Source organism: Apium graveolens, unplaced genomic scaffold, assembly GCF_009905375.1.
Source record: "Apium graveolens cultivar Ventura unplaced genomic scaffold, ASM990537v1 ctg6297, whole genome shotgun sequence".
Taxonomy (NCBI): domain Eukaryota; kingdom Viridiplantae; phylum Streptophyta; class Magnoliopsida; order Apiales; family Apiaceae; genus Apium; species Apium graveolens.
This window is the reverse complement of record NW_027419361.1, coordinates 88,971-107,216: the sequence shown is the minus strand read 5'-3', so window position 1 is coordinate 107,216 and position 18,246 is coordinate 88,971. Positions and strand designations below refer to the sequence as shown.

Here is an 18,246-nt window from a genome sequence, read left to right as displayed (position 1 = left end):
GTAATCCATATAGAAATTGAGGTGAAGTTAGTAGCTTGTCATGGGTTTGTGGGTTTTGTCCCATATTAATTAAGTAAAGAGGGGTGTAGTGCTTTATATAGTACCATGTGCAAGAGTAGTATACGAACTGCTATGGCATGTGGGTGTGCATGGTGTTATCATGTGCCTCGCACACGCACACACACACACGCGCCGCCATAATACTTATGAAATCATATACTTATGAAATCCTGACTGTTTTCTCTCTCTCTCTTTCTCTCCTCCATAATATATAGATTAGCTAAGGTTTTCTAGGTGAACTGAGGTGAGGTCGCTGTTGAGCTTTACGTAACTGTGGACGAATTGCTCTGTGTTGTTGTATCCTGCAAGTGATATTGCTGCAACCCAACATAGCGTAAGTGTGGCATTAATCTCTTCAAGAACAGTCTAGACTTCGCAAAGGCTAGGCGTCTCAGCTATTTATAGTTCTTTCAGATTTGTTAAAGTTTCTATTAGAGCTAAGAATTCTATTCTCTTTTTGTCAATTCAGTTACTGATTTATCTTCTTGTTTTCCTTCGTGTTTTGTTTTGTTACTTGGCTATTGCATGTTCTTGTTAATTCTAATAATATAACTGTCTAATTGTTGCCCGTAGTCTTAAATAATAATGTAGCCTGAGTAAAAGTTGATATATCCTGTCAAAGATAAAATTTTGGCTAAGTCAAAATTTATATCTCAACGGATGTTCATTATCCGTTATAAATAAACATCCATTGAATTTTATTATCCGTAGAAATATCAATTATTACTCTGGGTATATTTTTCATTATCCGTTGAATTACACTCAATCTTAGCCGTTAATTTTAAGCATCATCCGTCGAATTTACTTACAGCCTATATGTATATTTCAACGGATAATCTTAGAATTTTGACAGTTTTCTTCATTTTTAAAACGGATATTTTGGGCTAGTTTGATTGGTTACTTTATTTACTTTTTATTTTTAGACAGTTTATTTATAAGTATAAAAGCTAATTTCATTTCTACTTTTCACTTTTATCATACTCAAGTAATTTCTCTATCTCTCTTCTTCTTCAAAGCAAATACTCTCTTTCTGCAACTAACTCCAATCACAGAAATGGCACCCGTAGTCAAAATCATGTCCTTAACAGGGTTTGTTTATGAGAAAAACAACTTCGTGGCTCTGGTTAACAAGTAAATTCCGGCATCTGAAGACTATCATAAAATGATGGACTTCATCCAAAACTGCAAACTGAGTTATGCCATGCTTGAGACTCCAACCATTTACTGTGAGGTTTTCGAGGAGATTTGGTCTGCAACAGTGTTTAATTCAAAGGACAAGACTATTACCTTCACTCTCAAAGGTAATGAACACTGTGTTAACTGTGATACTATTGAAAAGTGCTTTAAATTGCCTGAAAATAACACACTTGCTCCACACACAGACACTGATGTGAGTAACATGCTAGTCTCAATAGGTTATGCTCTAACTGCCAATAAGTTAGGTGAAGTTAGAAGATTAGGCCTTAGAAAAGAATGGAGTTTCTTGTGTGATTCTTTTATCAAAGTATTTTCTGGCAAAGTCAGTAATTTTGATGTTGTATCTTACTTACTTGTTCGCATGCTTTATATGCTCCTTAGTGATAAGTACTTCAATTTTAGCACTTCTGTTATGTATGAGTTAGGGAGTAAATTAGGAGATATTAAGAAGAGGTATAAGAACATTTAGTATGCTATATATCTTTATAATGCTAGCTAATTTTTTTTTCTGAGAATCTCTCAATTGAGAACCCAACAAACAAGTTAGCTTATTGGGTCCAAGAGAGAAGAGTTATTTCTAATCTTAACAGGTCAAATCACCATAAAGATTGTCCCTTTGTGTACATGCCGATCATGGAACAGCCTCAGGTAAGTGAGGTAAACACTTTGTCCCTACTACTTCTCAACCTATCACTTCTTTGCAATAAACTGTGGCAATGGCATCTGTGACAATGACCAAACAGATGCCTACCCAAGACACAAAAACAAAATCTACAAATCCAAATTAAAGAAAGCCCCCTCTAGTTTCTCCCAAAAGAAACTAGTTGTAAAATCCACACAAAACCAAGAGGGGAGTGTGAAGGGAAGTGAGGCTGGTGAGGGACAGGGTGAACATCAAAGAAGCCCTATGGATAAGGATGAAGAGGTGAGTGCATCCCAGCCTAGCCACACTATAGTTTCCCAACAAACTGTAGTATTTAATAAGGATATTAGCTCATTGCTAGTTGCATCCCCCAAAATGATGTAACTATTAAACAAAGCTTACAGCTAAGAGCACATGTCAAAAGGGTTAGGGACACAAGCTCACCCCAAACTTATGTCAGAAAGAAGAGATAAAAAATTATTGAGGATACACAGGGTGCACACATTGTGCCTACTGTAGTTAAAGACTCAGTACATGCACCTTCTCAAAGTCAGGTTGATGTGGTTCCAATAAATGTGGAGTCACAACCAAAATCTTTAATTATAGAAGCACCTAACATACCAAACTTACCCACAAATTTTCTGGATGTTGATATGATTCATACATCAATTTTTGATTCTCCATCTCTTACTCTCAGGGAGAAGCCAAAACCTATAGCAAGTGAGCATTATCTTTTAGATGATTTGTTGGCTCACTTGCCTTTTCTTTCTGATTCTACTGAGAATGTTGTGCAAAACCTAAAATCAATCACCACAGATTCTAAAGTAGTCTCTACTCCAAAATCTGTCATATCCACTATATCGACGGATATTTTTCATTTGTCTACTAGTAATTGTATCTCGACGGATGTGCTTAACAGCGGTCATCCGTTGAAACTTTCAACTACTATTTCGACGGATATTTCTCATCCGTTGAATATCAATGCACCACTCCAAATCTCAACTTCAGTTACAAGTGCAGATGATCTAGTGGTTGTATAGTCACTCTTAGGATTAAGGGAAGGGAGTGAACAGAGTGAGAGGCTGAGTTGCTCTCAGGTAAAACAAGAGGAAATGAGTGAAACTCTGCAAGCTATTTCTTCCAGCTTGGCAAAAGTGAGTGAGTGGAGTCCCACCTTAGCAGGTGAAGGTGAGGGTGTGAGGGTGGGAAGCCAAGGGGAGCCCTTGATATAAGAAAAGAGAGAACATGAGAGAAAAGCATGTACAGGAGAGATAAGGGTGAAAACCATTACTAGTGAGTCAATAAATGCTAGTGGTGCTGAATAAGAGAAACTATTTCAGCAAGAATATTAAGCTGTGATAGATTCTATCTCTTTGGATGCTGAGACATTTACTCATCATATTCCAGCATATCAAATTCTGGATAGACAGGGTAATGAGGAGGCTGAGAAGCTACTCAACTTGGTGCACACTACTGCTTCTATGTAAAGGGTTAAAGATGCCATCACAACCATGCCACCCACGGTTGATGATGATATTGATTATGAAATTGGTGGTTCTGAAGATATATTTGGGGATGAAGATGATGATGAAGAAGAGTTCATGGATATAGGGGAGAAGCAGGCCCTAGCTCAAGATGAAACATGCCATCTTGGGTGTTTTCCAAAATATGTGATGAGCACCATTTCAAATCCACTATGTCTCACATCATTCAACAAACTCAGGCAACTCTTCAAACTACTACAAATGCCAACACCAAGAAACTTCTACAAGCACATCTGCACTCTCTCCAACTACATCAAATTCAATCTCTCAAACAAAATTTGGATGTCACTGAACTGAAGACAGAAATTGATCAAGTCGAAAAGAATGTAACTGAGAGACTGGATGCTAAGTTTCCCAACACAACCATGCTTGACATCAACAGACAACTAAGGAAAAATTCTGATCTAGCCAGCAAGGTGGACTCCTTGGACAAAAGACTCAAAACTCTGGAAACCTCAATTACTCAATCCATCTACATCAAGCCCAAAAAACTCAGCTACTTCAGAAACTGGTGGCTGCACGGACTTCTTCCTCTACTCAACTTGATGCTAACAAAAAGGGGGAGAAAGACTCAATTGTTCCAGTTAGCCAAGGGAAGTCAACAAGTGAAGGGGAGAAAGTGCTAAACATTCAAGTCAGTAAAGTAATTATGCCAGCAATTGCTTCCCCTAAGCCACCAGTCTTGGACAACATTGTTCTAATCAAGATATCAGCTGCTAAGTTGGAATCAAATAAAAAACCTAAAAAGCTTGATGGTGCAGCAGTTGAGCAAGAACTAGATGCAAAATGGAGGAAGCTTGATGAAAATATCAAGAAGAAATTTGGTCTAATTGAGAAGCAAAATAAGGTATTTCTCACTTCTGCAAATTGAGACAAATTTCAGTCAATGAAATGAGCCTAGGGAACATGGAAAGGGGTCAACCCTTATCAATCAAGTCTTCAAAGGACAGTGTGATCTTTCAACCAAAAAGGAATTATCCAATGAATTCAGACAAAAATCCACTGGACATATCTTATGAAACCCCTAGGCCAGATGAAAAGAAGCCGCTTGAAAGGTCTATTATCTTATCCAAAGATCTGAGAGACATAGTGTCAAAGAACAGAATTGCTAAGATCTACAGGAATGGTAAACTAATTTGTGTAGTGGCTGGACATCCACAGTTTGCAAAGGCCAAGAAAGAAGAAAAGGTGAGGCTTAAACAACAACAAAAGCAAGCTGCTTTAGAAGCCAAGAACCTATCCAAGAAGCCTGCAACCATAGAAATTACATTACCTGTTGTGACAACTGAAAATCTGGATGAAGGAAAGAAGGAAGAACCAAAGCAACCAAAGAGGAAGTTTAGATACAAGATCCATGCAAAGAGGAAGATAGATTTCAATGATGATAAGGAGGACTACATGCCTATCAAATCTACAACTTCAAGTCAACCATCCATACCTATAATGAAGGAGGCTGAATTCAAGGTTGATCCCAACATCACCTTACATGGTGAACCTGTGATTCCCAAGGATGAACCTATAGATTGGGACAACCTGCCTCTTCCTGATCTAAATCTTCCAATCTTTTCCAAAGTAAGGAAAGAGTAGTCAAAACAGTCAAGCATGCCAAGCTAAAATCCAAGCAAGTGGCCAAACCCAAGCCTAATGTCAACAAGGGAGATCAACTCTATATATGTGACATCAAGGAATTTTCAGACATAAATCTCTATTTGAATGAGCTAGAAGAAGTCAGATCTATCGATTCCTACAAGCACCTTCCAGAGAGATTAGTCTTCAAGTACAGGGTTGGTAAAGAGTTTACATGGCCCCTTCACAGAATTCTCAATGAAGGCTATTCCACTCTAGTAACCATCTTATCTGCAATCAACAAAAATTTTAGATTCAATATAGTTTCCAAGAAAGTGGTACCAAACAAGATTGAGGAGATAAGGAATAGCTAGAGAGGACCAAATGCACTCCCAAGAGTATTGACAATTCCTTTCACTGGAGATAGGGTGCATTTGAGGCCATACTGGATTATGGAGTTCAAGAATGAAAAATACATTAGAAGATTCTTCAGATTGGAAAACCACCTAAAGATTACAAGTAATGAAACTCTCAAGGAAATACAAGAAAAGCTGGATCTAACAAATGAGGATGAATCAGAATTTTTCAGACAGCTCCAATATCAGATTAAAGAGAATGATGTGAAGCTAGGAAAGAAGTCAAGGCCATCAAGGAAATGATCTAAATTTGCTCAGTCTAGAGGAGCACCTTGAAAATGATCTGTAAGACACTCTAAAAATCTTTCTTTGTGAGATTTTTCAATAAACTGCAGCACTTGTAATTTTTAATCTACTTTATCTCATTCTGTATTCATAGAGTGTTTTGTTATCATCAAGTTTCTCTTAATTTATGGCTACAATTCTAATAGACATAAATTGGGGGAGATTGTTAGGAATATGTTGTGTACTTGATGATAACTTGAACAAAACACTTAGTAGATTTTAGTTAAGTGAAATTATAGCTTTCAACGGATGATCAATTCCACATCCGTTGAAAGAGTAGCTTATGTAAAATAAGATTAGTAGTACATTTCTGCATACTTAAATGGCTTAGTAATCTAGATGTTGAAGAATGTTTAAGTCGTGTTGACTACTAGAATGATATGCAAGATAGGATGGTTAATTATAAATATCAGATTCCTTGTAATCTTGTATAAATGATTTAAAGGAGTCAAATGCCAAGAAGATAGTCTCAACGGATGATTCACAAAGTTTTAACGGATGATCAACATAAGTCTCGACGGATGATCAACCTGAGTTTCGACGGATGATCAACCAAAGTACCAAAGTTCAACGGATGATCAGATTTAAAAGAGCAGTTGATAGTGACTTGACAGTCACATGCGTTGGTTGTATGCAAATGGAATGTGGCAGCCTAATTCAGTTTTTAGAGAATAAAAGAAGCATTTCCATTTCCATGCTAAATAGAAGATATTCAAAGATGCTGGAAAGAGAAGTGTAGCAGCATGTAATTAGAATAGAAATAGTTCGTCTTATTATCTTATCTTTTTATCATGTAACTTGGTGATATATAAACCAAGTATAGCAAGTTGAATAGTAACCAAGTTAGTAAGCATTCTACCAGAGAAATAGATACGACAAAATTTGTAAAGAATTTCTCTGTTCTTGTTGATTCAACTTGTAAGCAGCTGTGTACATTTTGTAACACAGAGTTCTCTACTTAATATATATCTCTGGTGGAAAAGTTCAATCCACCAGAAAGTTTTTAAATACTTGAATTTAAATTCTTTTTATTTTGATTTCTAATTAACTTTCATTCCGCACTATTGCAAAATCAAACACAGTTATTTATTTATTAAAGAACTATTCTTGAAATCCAAAAAGAAGCCAGAATTCCATTAAACCCCCCCTTCTGTAATTCTTGTTTAGATTGTTTGGGAATAACAATGCTGATGGGGTCAAGTCGTAAGACAAGATGTTGGCAGTACATCTTTGGAGATTCACAGCTAAGTGAATGCAATTATGAGTTTGCAATTAGAGGAAAGGGTTATTCCTTGAAGCATTCAACGAACAGGATCGAGACACGACCATAACATCTCAAAGCCGTAGATCTGCACCATAGCCTTTTGACTTGTCATCGTCTATGGAGTGTGGTTACACCAAACGGACAGAGATTCAAGGTGAAACATTCAATCTATATCTGGTAGCCATTGAATTAGAGAACTTAGGAGGGTTCAAACCCGAAAGGGTACCAACTTTGAAAAGCAAGTCATGATAAAATCTGATATGGATTTGTGGGGGATTATTCGAAAATGGAAAAGTTTGAGGCATGTTTTAGACATGTTATTGATGTAATTTCCTAAAACTAATTATTGGATGTTGTTCCTTGTAATGAGAACTTAAACTTTCATGTTTGGATCTGAGTCATTTTTTAGTGTAATCCATATAGAAATTGAGGTGAAGTTAGTAGCGTGTCATGGGTTTGTGGGTTTTATCCCATATTAATTAAGTAAAGAGGGGTGTAGTGCTTTATATAGTACCATGTGCAAGAGTAGTATACGAACTGCTCAGGCATGTGGGTGTGCATGGTGTTATCATGTGTCTCGCACACGCACACACACACACGCGCCGCCGCCTCGCCTCGCCACGACTCAACTCGACTCGACTCGGGTCGGGTCGGGCCGGGTCGAAGGACGCTTTGGGAGAATGTCTCGGCATCTCGCGTACGCGAGGCGACCTGGGCGAGGAATTTTACTGTTTATTTAATAAAAATATTTACTAACTTATTATAATATTTTAATCTGAATATTGAATCTGTATAACAGGGAAATCAGTATTTGCTGATGAGGAATTTTTAAAATTTCTAACTCTAATTTGCTAAAATAAATAATGATCAGGATTTGCTTAAGCTGACAAATCTTATTGCCTGGCTGCATCAAGATTTGCTGAGGCTGTCAGATCCTAGCTACATTAGGATTTGCTGAGGCTGTCAGATCCTGATGCCTGACTGGATCAGGATTTGCTGAGTGTAACTACAGATGGGTTGGGCTATCATGACTGTTACGTTTCTGATTCTGATAATATTTAATTAAATGTTGTTTAAGTCAGGATATTTATTTTAATTAATGTAATATCTTCAGTTACGTTTTGATTTTGTATTATATACAGAACTAAACGTTTGAGAAAATATATACTGCAATCACATACTTATGAAATCCTGATTGTTTTCTCTCTCTCTTTCTCTCCTCCATAATATATAGATTAGCTAAGGTTTTCTAGGTGAACTGAGGTGAGGTCGCTGCTTTACATAACTGTGGACGAATTGCTCTGTGTTGTTGTATCCTGCAAGTGATATTGTCGCAACCCAACACAGCGTAAGTGTGGTAATAATCTCTTCAAGAACAGTCTAGACATGTTGTTATTGTTTTTCATATTACCGACTCTTTAACTGTATGTATCTTCTATTGATAAATTTAAATATATATATATATTACAATTACTGCACAAAAAGGTTTGTGCATGTGACAGATGAGTTGACAACCAATTTCGTCACTATCATCTACCCCTCGAGTAGCGTCCACAACCAGGCATGCAGAGTATTCGATTGATTTGGACGTAAAATCTCCAACAGAACTGGGACCCAAAGAATGGTCTACACAAGAACTGAGGCTCACGATCGGCCCGGCTCAGGCAGCACACATTCGCCCAACAGGTCGAGTTACATTTTCTTATTCATGGTCGTGAAGACATTAACAAAATAACCAGATTAGTATTTGTCAGATTTTTTCTTTTACTATAAAATAATAATAGGGATAGAAAATTGGGCACAAATGTTATAAATAATGTGGTGCTAATAATGTGATATTATATAATATTTTTATTGGTTTAGATCGGTATTAAATCACGCATTTATTTAATGGTAAGTAGGAAGGGAGACTAAAAATATGTACAATTAATAGAGGCGGATCCTCTAAAAGGTAACCGACCCCCTTGAATTTTTAATTTAGATAAATATAAATATATAACTTAAAAATAACCCCTTTAATTTTTGCTAAAAATTTTCGGACACCCCTTATGCTCGAACCAACATAGATCCGCCACGGGCATCTAATATGATAACAGTAAAAAGAATCAATCAAAATATATAACAGATGCAGTTGCACAAATAGAAAATTAACAATGGAAGGTTGGTAAATTAGAAAAAAAGGGTTACCATTCTAAATCTCAACTTGGATACTATATAAACTAATGATCTGTGCCATCACATTAAAATACAAACACAAGTTAAATCATAATAAAACCCTACATTATTAAGATAACTAGTATATAGTAACAAAGGCCATATGGCTGATTCAGATGGGACGATGGCTATGGCAATTGGTATTTGGTTTGTAGCTATGGTGTTCTTCATGAAATTCGTGATAGCGCCTCCTCTAATATTAGTCTTCTTTATTGTCATCATACTCATTGGTGTCCTTGCTTTTATGGTTAAGTAGTTGGGGATTCAATTTTAATCGCAAGAATATGGTTACAATATTATTAGCTTATTTTACTTGTAACCTTCTATAACATGGATATTAATATCTTATAAAATGTTTTATATATGTTTATTGCATTGTTATTGTTGTTTTTTTGTTTATCAGTTCATTACATGTGTTTGTAATATATTTATTTTGCTTGTGCAGTAAGTTATCTTAATGGCCAAAGTATGTTAAATATTAACATTAATAAGTTTCACAAAATTAAAACTTTAAATGTCAGATGTTGATGACATCAAGTTCATTGAATTAGATGTTCATTGAATTAACTGTGACCACTTGTTAACAAGTTTTTACGGAATGAATTTATGAAGTATTACGCAATCGTTCAGTTTTCTAGGTTGCTTGCTATAAGACCCAAACAATTGATAAACCTAATTAGTATCGTCGTGTTTTTGATCATTTTATGTATCCACCATATAATTAGTATACAAATAAAATAGTGTATAGTAGTTTAGCATATGATCAATATGAAAGTACTGATAATCTGAAATAATTATTTTATTTTTTTGCGTGCAATCCCCAATGATTTTTAGACATAAATTTTTATAAATCAAAATTTTTTATTAAGACGGTAGTTGTTAATGTTAGAAACTCAAAGTTATATTATTAAATAATATATAATAATTTTTTATTTGTGTGTAATTATGTTTCTACAGCCCAAAAACAGGAGAAGATCTTCTTCCAAATATAGTCGCGTGTTTTTGATATTAAACATCTTAAGAAAAAGATAAAAGAATTCTACTTTTTATGATTATTTTTAGAGAACCTTATTTTCTAAGATGACACCTACATACACATGGGAGGTTCTATCGAAATGTTAGCGATTCCACTACATGATATTTTGGACAAATTTTGAGATTTTTCTGAAATTTCTAATAATTTTTAATTTTTTTGCTATAATTGCTATATATTTATATATTCTTATAAAGTCATCCAACTTACAATTTTTATTGCAATCTGAGACGTAAAGAATTTAGTACATTTTTTGTTTAACAAATTTAATTAAATAACTCAATTTAAATATTTGACATGCATACGTATGGGATAAAGGAGCAGCTTTGGTACATAGTTATAAAAATAACATCATAAATCAATTGTAAGAAAGGAAATTGCAGATTGTGTATAATTTATTTTGGGTTTTCTTTTGACAAGATTTGGTTAAAGAAATTTACGGCCTCTAATCATTGTCAAAGTTTAAATAAATAAATAAAAAGTACAAAACAAGGATAACATGGCAACTGATATGGTAAGAAGAAATCATTCTGCTCAAATAAAAAATTAAAAACAGAAAGTTAACAAAAAGTTACAAAGAAATCCATTTGAAATGATATTATAGGATGCTATATAATTATATGTACAGCGACGAGCATCAAAGTTTTGTCTAAAGCCAATAAGTAGTTAATTTTGGGTGAAAAAAAGAGAGAGTAAAGTTTTAAGAAATCATTATTGATCTTGGGTTTGGTTAGATCAATATCCAGAAAAGACATGATGAAAATAAGAAAAGACATGGCTGATAAAGAGTTGATTCTGGGGATCGGAGCTGTGTTGTCGTCACTGGTGATAGCTCTGTTCTTTAAATATGTGGTTGATCCTCCCTCTGTCATCGTCTTCTTTGCCGTTGTGATGATTGTTGTGGTTCTTTGTTTTAGGTTTAAATCTAGTGATTGATTGTACTACAAGTAATCCTATTTCTCTCTTTTTATTATATTCATTCATATCGTTCAAAAAGTTCAATAATATATAGACGACGGTTTTTTCAATTGAGAAGAATGAATTTGTATTGTGTTAACGTTGGTACGTAACCATCCATGCATTTGTTTTTGTTCCTCATAGTCTTTTGCCTCTTTGTATGTCGCGGGGAAGCACCCCTAGGCTCAAATTATTTGTCGGTCGAGGCATTTTTTTACCAAATCTTAGTTTTAACTTAGAAAATCAGTACCAATTTTATTATCAAACTCAGGCTATCATCAAATTATTAACCATTTTTTTCAGTTTCGGTTAATATATTGAAATTCTTATTTCACACTTTATTAGTTCATCTTTTGATTTTTCACTTTTATCGGATTGGAGTACATTATAAATATTTTGTTTGTAAAGAATTTGAGAAAATTTATTCGCGTTAATGATTTAAATATATTTTTTTCAAAAACATGGTATGTTATAGTAATAAAATTTGTAGTACCGGAAAAGGTACGTAAATATTGAATTTTGTTTTTTTTGTAATATTGAAACTCCTTTCTGAGTCGCCATGCATTCGTTACTGTTTATTTATGGAGATTTCTTTGTCCGAAATTATGTGCACCTAATCATGGAGATTTTTTTAAATATTTACATTGGTCGAATCGAAAATTCAAAATAGTAAAATTTGAATGGAAATAAAAAGATAATTTATCATGAGCGTTTGTCCATAACAAGTGATAATTGATAAATCAATTAAGATGATTTGTTGTTTGCTTATTGAATTTAAATAAAATATGGGCTACAATATTAAATATTGTCCATTTATCATCTGTTGTAACTGAACATTGGTCATCTCCTTAATGAATTTATATATATCGATATCACTCCTACTTGCAGAATATATTTAGTTGCATGCAACTAGCTTCTGCTGCTGTAGTGCACCTGCAAAACCAAAAGTAGACAGCACAAGAATCTATTAAAGTAGCTGGGATGAGGGTTAAAGTAGTAATAAAATTGTATCGGAAGAATATCCAGCAATAATAGTCGTAAATTTTTGAAAATAATCAAATGGGTTCTTGATTTAAGAGAAAGAAATGTGTTATTGGGGAACTCTGTTCTAAAATACCCCTGCCTAATCATGTTATCCTTAAACTCAATTTTTTTAAATAAGTTCATCCTCAAGCTTATTCCATGAGTAGTTTACATATCAAGCATAAATCAATTCTTTAATTGAAATTCGTCAGACATGTAGCAGACAAGGTCATGTAAGCATGTAATCATGATCTTGTTGAGAACTTCCAAACATTCTTGTCGCTTCTTAGTTCTTAACCAACTTTACATTATTATTAGTACTAGTTGGTAACCGCGCGGAATTAAAAATAATAGTATCATATTATTATTTTTATAAAATTGAAACTCATAATCCGTACAAAATACATATCTAAATATAATAGATAAAATTTTGTTAAATAAATATGTAGTTAAAAAATTCGAATTTAAGTGTAATTCTAAAATTTCACCGTATAGTTTTAGTTATGCATGCACCTAATTATTTACTTATACAAATATGACATTTTAACTTACTAATACGATTATTTTAAAATAAACTGACGCTTGGATGTTCAGCAACAAATAAAAATTGAAGGAAAATAAAATTTAAAGAGAATAGAAGTTATTTAATAGTTGTATAATTTTTTAGTGAGTACCAGGATTTGTGACCTAAATATGGTTTCGCTTATTAGTATGGATAGTTGATACTTCTACCGTCCCAAAAAATCTCATATCTTGACTTTTTACATTATTCATGTTAAATGGTTGACTACTAATTTACTTCTAATCTATAAGATCAAATATAGTTATGAGTGATCTTGTTGGATTCGTATTTATGAGTACTTTAATATAATAAAATTTTTATATTTAATAATAATACGAAACTAAAGATATTAACAATCAAAAGTGCAAACGTGTCCAACACAAAAAAGAAAAGTATTTAGGGACATAGGGAGTAGTTGATAACCCGTGTGAAATACGGGCCCGAGACTAAAAATATCGAATTATATTTTTATAAAGAATTATTCATAATATATGCGAAACACGAATTAAAATTAATATATTAATATCAAATATTAAATTGGTATTTGCAAAAATAGTTATGTGGTTAAAAAAAATCGAATCAGTTATGAAATTTTCCACTATAATTCTAGTTTGCATTGTTTTACTTTATATAGAAATCTAACATATTAGTTTTATTTTTGTGAAACGAAGTGTATATCTTACGAACCAAATATCTGTTTTTAGATAATTTATTATTAATTAATATTATTTGATAATTATCTTATAATTAGTCTTTTCAATATAATTTATTTAATATTACCTAATTATCGATAAAAATTAATTTATAAATTAAAAGTAAATAGATGTTATTAAACTTAATTTAATATTACTTAATATAATCTAAATACAGTCCATAAATTTGTTATTGTTAAAATATGTTTTTCATTTTTAAGTAAATAAACGTTGTGATGGACAATAACAAATACAATCGTTAAATCAATAATTTTCAGTTTAAAAGTTAATAAATGTTACTAAAGTCATTTGCTATTAATTATTATTTTTAAAATAATAATATCCAATTTAAAAGTAAACTGACACTAGGATAAAGTTTACAGAGAATAGAAGTCAAGTACCAAAATTTGGTATTTTGATAGCACCAAATTATACATATTTTTGCTTATTAATAAAGAGTATAGATACAATCGCACTTAGACTCATGTATTCGGGCAAAATATAACTGTTGACATTATTTGTATCATTAATCATTCTCTGGTTTCAAAATAACAGTCGGTTTTTGAAAAAAAAAAAAATTGTTTCAAAGTAGATTTTAATTTTTCAATATAATTTTTAGATGACTAGTTAAAATTACTGAATTTATATTTTCAAGATCAACTCAATATAATTTTCTAGATAACTAGTTAAAATTACTTGGTTGATATTTTGAAGATCAACTCTACTTCATGTGATACAAAAGAAAAAAATTTGTGAACGTCATATTTTGTTAATATGTGTAAATTCTTTGAAAGTGAACTATTATTCTGAAAGGGAGTCTGGGCGAATCCTTAACGTAGCGGTAATAGTTTATGCGTACACGTAGAACAATAAAACCAGCAAGTTGGTGCACTAAAAAAAGCCAACCAATGCACTTGATTTTGTGTCTCTAGCACCTTTTAAAAGTGAATGAGAATGAGATAGAAGCAGACTCATTTGTCTAGTAATGGAGTATGAGAGGATACACAAAGTTCAGGTACACAATACTTCTATTGTTGTTCTATGCCTCCTTTATCTTTTTTTTGTGTTGTTAAATCATTACCCTGACGTTGTTATGCATATTTGAAGAAAACTGCATATATTTCAATATACGTGTGCTCTTTTCAACTGGGGCTGTGTCCACATTATTATCCCTGTGTGTGTGAAAAACATGGGGTTTGACTGCACCGGGTTTGTGATTGTTTTCAAATTTTTTTGAATTTGGGTGGGAATTTTAGCGTGTCCATTTGTCATTTGAACGAATGCTTCACTGGGTCTTTATAAAGTGTTACTCATGAGAGAATCTTTAGAATTCTCTGATTCTAGTAATATGTTTCATTTTCCTTCAATGGGTTTTATGCAGACTGGTCTCATTTCTCCAACTAAACTGAGAATGAAGCTTATGCTGCAGCAGAGGAAAAATGAAGCTTCTCATAACTCAACAAGAACACCTCCTTCTAAGCTTCAGGATATCGAGTTTGTTGAGAACAGCCTGTTAGCTTCTAATGATCATTCTGATGAGCAAGGTCAGTTTTTGATTCACCATACTTTCCAACTTATTTCGAACAATCTTCGTACATAGTAATGTGCCACTCTGCAAACCAGCTACAACTTACATGTTGCAGTTATACAAGTCATAGCAGTATAAACAGGGGCTTAACCAGAAAATGAAGTTAGTGGGGTCAAATTTTGAAAATTTCCGATGACTTTATAATTTAGTGTTAAAATTTTAGTTTAATGGGTAAAAATATTAATATTATGCATAATTTTGGTTCAAATGTGTTCAATATAGTGAAAATTTGTACATGAATTTTAGTTGAATGGGGTCACTTGACACCGCTCACTATATGCTGGCTATGCCCCCGAGTATAAATCATCGGTCATGGTACTATATTTCAGTTAATCACCAGTCACCACGTAGTACTGCAATAGTGTGTAGACTACAGAAATACAAATTACCAGTTTGTAGTTTGTTATCTATGTTTATATTCGAAAAAACACCTATATATGTATGTAAGATTCTGAGTCCATTTCTTGAATTGCAGTTTGTAGTATAGGAAATGCATCATTTAATCAGTCTAGCTCGAGCAGTATGGTGTCAAGTGGCACTCAAGGCGATCAGAGTTCTTTCTGGTTTAAGGAGTTTACATCAGGAGATCACGGGAATACTACTCGGGCCAAATTGCAGAAGGCTGATAGTGCTAATTCGAGTTCGGTTCACCCAATGAGGACATTAGATAATGATCATGATTATGATAGTAATGCTAGTTCATCTAACTTTGAATTCCCTAAAGGTGAAAAAACCGTTCACAATTCCATTGGACGGTCATTATCTAGGCCTACGTCTTCTAAATGGAATGATGCAGAAAAGTGGATAATGAATAAGCAAACTGGACCATCTAATCATTCTAAAAGGAGCAATGTGCAAAGCCAGGCGACTCGCGTGCCAATAATGAATGGGATTAAAGTTGTTCCAGAGTATGTAAATTACGATAACAAGTCATCAGTTAAGCAAGTTGATTTATATCAACCTGCACCTCAGCTCAGTTTGGAGAAGTTTTCTTTTACATTAAACAGACCTCATTCCGTTGCTGATCAAGGGAATGATACTAATGTTGCGATTGATCTGTATCCTCATAGTAAAGATTTGAAAGAAGTGGATAGTGAGAATTCATCTTGTTTAACGAGTTCTTTTGAAGAACCAAAAGGTATTCACTCCGGACAAATATATTTTCACTGATGCTATTTCGTTTTTCATGTTACCTAGTCTTCAACTGTGTATCTTCTGTTGATAAATATAAATATATATAGCAATGAATGCACAAAAAGCTTTGTGTATGTGACAGATAAGTTGAAATTATCCATCTAAAGGGAACTTTATTGCATTGTAGATGTAAATTTCATAGCAATATGAAATTTGAGTGCCAAACATTCTGGGACCTCTGTTACTGCTTACTATTACTGTATCAGTAGACTACAGATACTTTCCATTCTATGAATAACTGAATGCAAACAGTTTTTGTGTTTTACTTTTCGTTGACGTCTTCTTTTAGATTTTTAATAGTATTCGATGATTTTTTCGGTTATGAAATGGTAAACTTTTAATAGCCCAAAATGTTTGGCTGTTACACTGCATCTACAGTTCATGTGTAAGCTCAGACAGACAGCATTCTGTAAATTTCTGGATTTCTCTACTTGATAAGTTTAAAAATTCATATGCTACTTTAAGAATCTCGACTAACTCTCAATTCGATGATAATCATGCAGGTCCATCTATGAGATCAGTTTCAATGAGAGATATAGGAACAGAGATGACCCCTATTCCAAGCCAGGAGCCTTCTAGGACTGCTACTCCTGTTGGAGCTACAACCCCACTCCGCAGCCCAGCAGTTTCGTCACTATCATCTACCCCTCGAGTACCGTCCACATCCAGACCTGCAGAGTATTCGACTGATTTTGACTTGAAATCTCCAGCAGAACCTGGATCAAGAGAATGGTCTACACAAGAACTGAGGATCAAGACCAGGAAAGAGATTGTGGCACTTGGTGTCCAACTTGGCAAAACGAAGATCGCCGCCTGGGCAAGCAGAGGAGAGAAAGACAAGAATGCTTCAGCTGCCAAACACAGTAAGGTAGAGGAACTTCGAAAGATTGAATTTCAGAAGCGCGCTGCAGCCTGGGAAGAAGTTGAAAAATCTAAGCGTGCTGCAAGGTTTTTTCCTTTCGGAATGATATTCAGATTTAACAAATTAAGTTCTTGTCATGGTGATAAACTATTTGGTTTCCAATATTTTCTTCAGACTGACTAAAGTGGTTGCTTGTTCAGATTTAGACGCGAAGATATAAAAATCCAAGCTTGGGAAAGTCAGCAGAAAGCTAAACTTGATGCCGAGATGAGAAGAATAGAGGTTTGCTATTTAAAATTCTTCATCTGAGTTGACACTTTAATGATATTCCATATGATGCACTTTGTATTTCATTAAACAAAAATTGGAGTGACTTGAAAATTTTGAAGTTAATATTCAAGTAGAAATCTTCCAACTCCAAAATGTATTCATATGCATTCAGGCCAAAGTAGAACAAATGAGTGCGCATGCTCAAGCAAAGATGGTGAAAAAAGTTGCGATGGCAAAACAAAGATCAGAAGAAAAAAGAGATGCAACTGAAGCTAAGAAAACTAGTGAGTCTCATAAACTGGCAGCTCAGGCAGAACGCATTCGCCGAACAGGTCGAGTTTCATCTTCTTATATGTGCTGTGCATGGTCGTGAAGACATTAACAAAAGAACCACTACAGACTTGAAAATTTGTTTTGGCATCTATATTGCAGAATAGCTAGTTTACGCGTCTATGAGATTTATGTCCCTTTAGTTATCCTCCATCCTTGTATTAACATGCAAACACAGGTTGCAATTATGATGTAATTGTTGTGCTAACAGTTACCCTCAATGCAAACGTATTACAGTGTTAGAAGCATTATTTAGATTATAATCAGTAAAATTCGCTGATGTTTGTTGATTATCAGTTTGATGCGCAGTAATGTTATTTTAGGCAAACTATGTGAACCACATTCAGAGAAGGGATATTTTTTGACATTTGAGTGCCCATTTTAGGCTTATAGAAATCTGCAGATTTCTAAAAAATCGCCGATAAATTGATCACATATATTTGATCGATTCCCCAAATCGCCGATAAATCATCCAATTTGTCAAAAATCGCCTATATCTCAGCCGAATTATTCCGATTTTCGAAATTTGTAACCACAATTTTAGGA

At 33.8% G+C, this 18,246-nt stretch overlaps 1 protein-coding gene across 2 annotated transcripts; it reads left to right on the top strand.

Annotated features, from left to right (window-relative positions):
- Window positions 1-14,343: 14,343 nt before the first annotated feature.
- Window positions 14,344-17,993, top strand: LOC141703169 (uncharacterized). 2 transcript variants are annotated; one of them, XM_074506768.1, is made up of 6 exons: window positions 14,344-14,471; window positions 14,838-15,000; window positions 15,520-16,182; window positions 16,742-17,186; window positions 17,301-17,382; window positions 17,543-17,993. In XM_074506768.1, the coding sequence occupies exons 1-6, from the start codon at window positions 14,442-14,444 to the stop codon at window positions 17,741-17,743; spliced, it is 1,584 nt and encodes a 527-aa protein (XP_074362869.1). In that variant the 5' UTR covers window positions 14,344-14,441; the 3' UTR covers window positions 17,744-17,993. The 2 variants fall into 2 exon arrangements, with proteins under 2 accessions (XP_074362869.1, XP_074362868.1); XM_074506767.1 differs by lacking the exon at window positions 14,344-14,471 and having other exon boundaries at window positions 14,678-15,000.
- The last annotated feature ends 253 nt before the right edge of the window (window positions 17,994-18,246 follow it).

What these genes read in the sequence shown, in the direction of transcription:
- LOC141703169 (XM_074506767.1), top strand. Translation starts at nt 14,769, where the DNA reads ATGAGAGAATCTTTAGAATTCTCTGATTCTAGTAATATGTTTCATTTT. An exon ending in AAATCTAAGCGTGCTGCAAG is followed by an intron (nt 17,187 to 17,300) that starts GTTTTTTCCTTT and finishes TTGCTTGTTCAG; the next exon opens with ATTTAGACGCGAAGATATAA. An exon ending in CCGAGATGAGAAGAATAGAG is followed by an intron (nt 17,383 to 17,542) that starts GTTTGCTATTTA and finishes ATATGCATTCAG; the next exon opens with GCCAAAGTAGAACAAATGAG.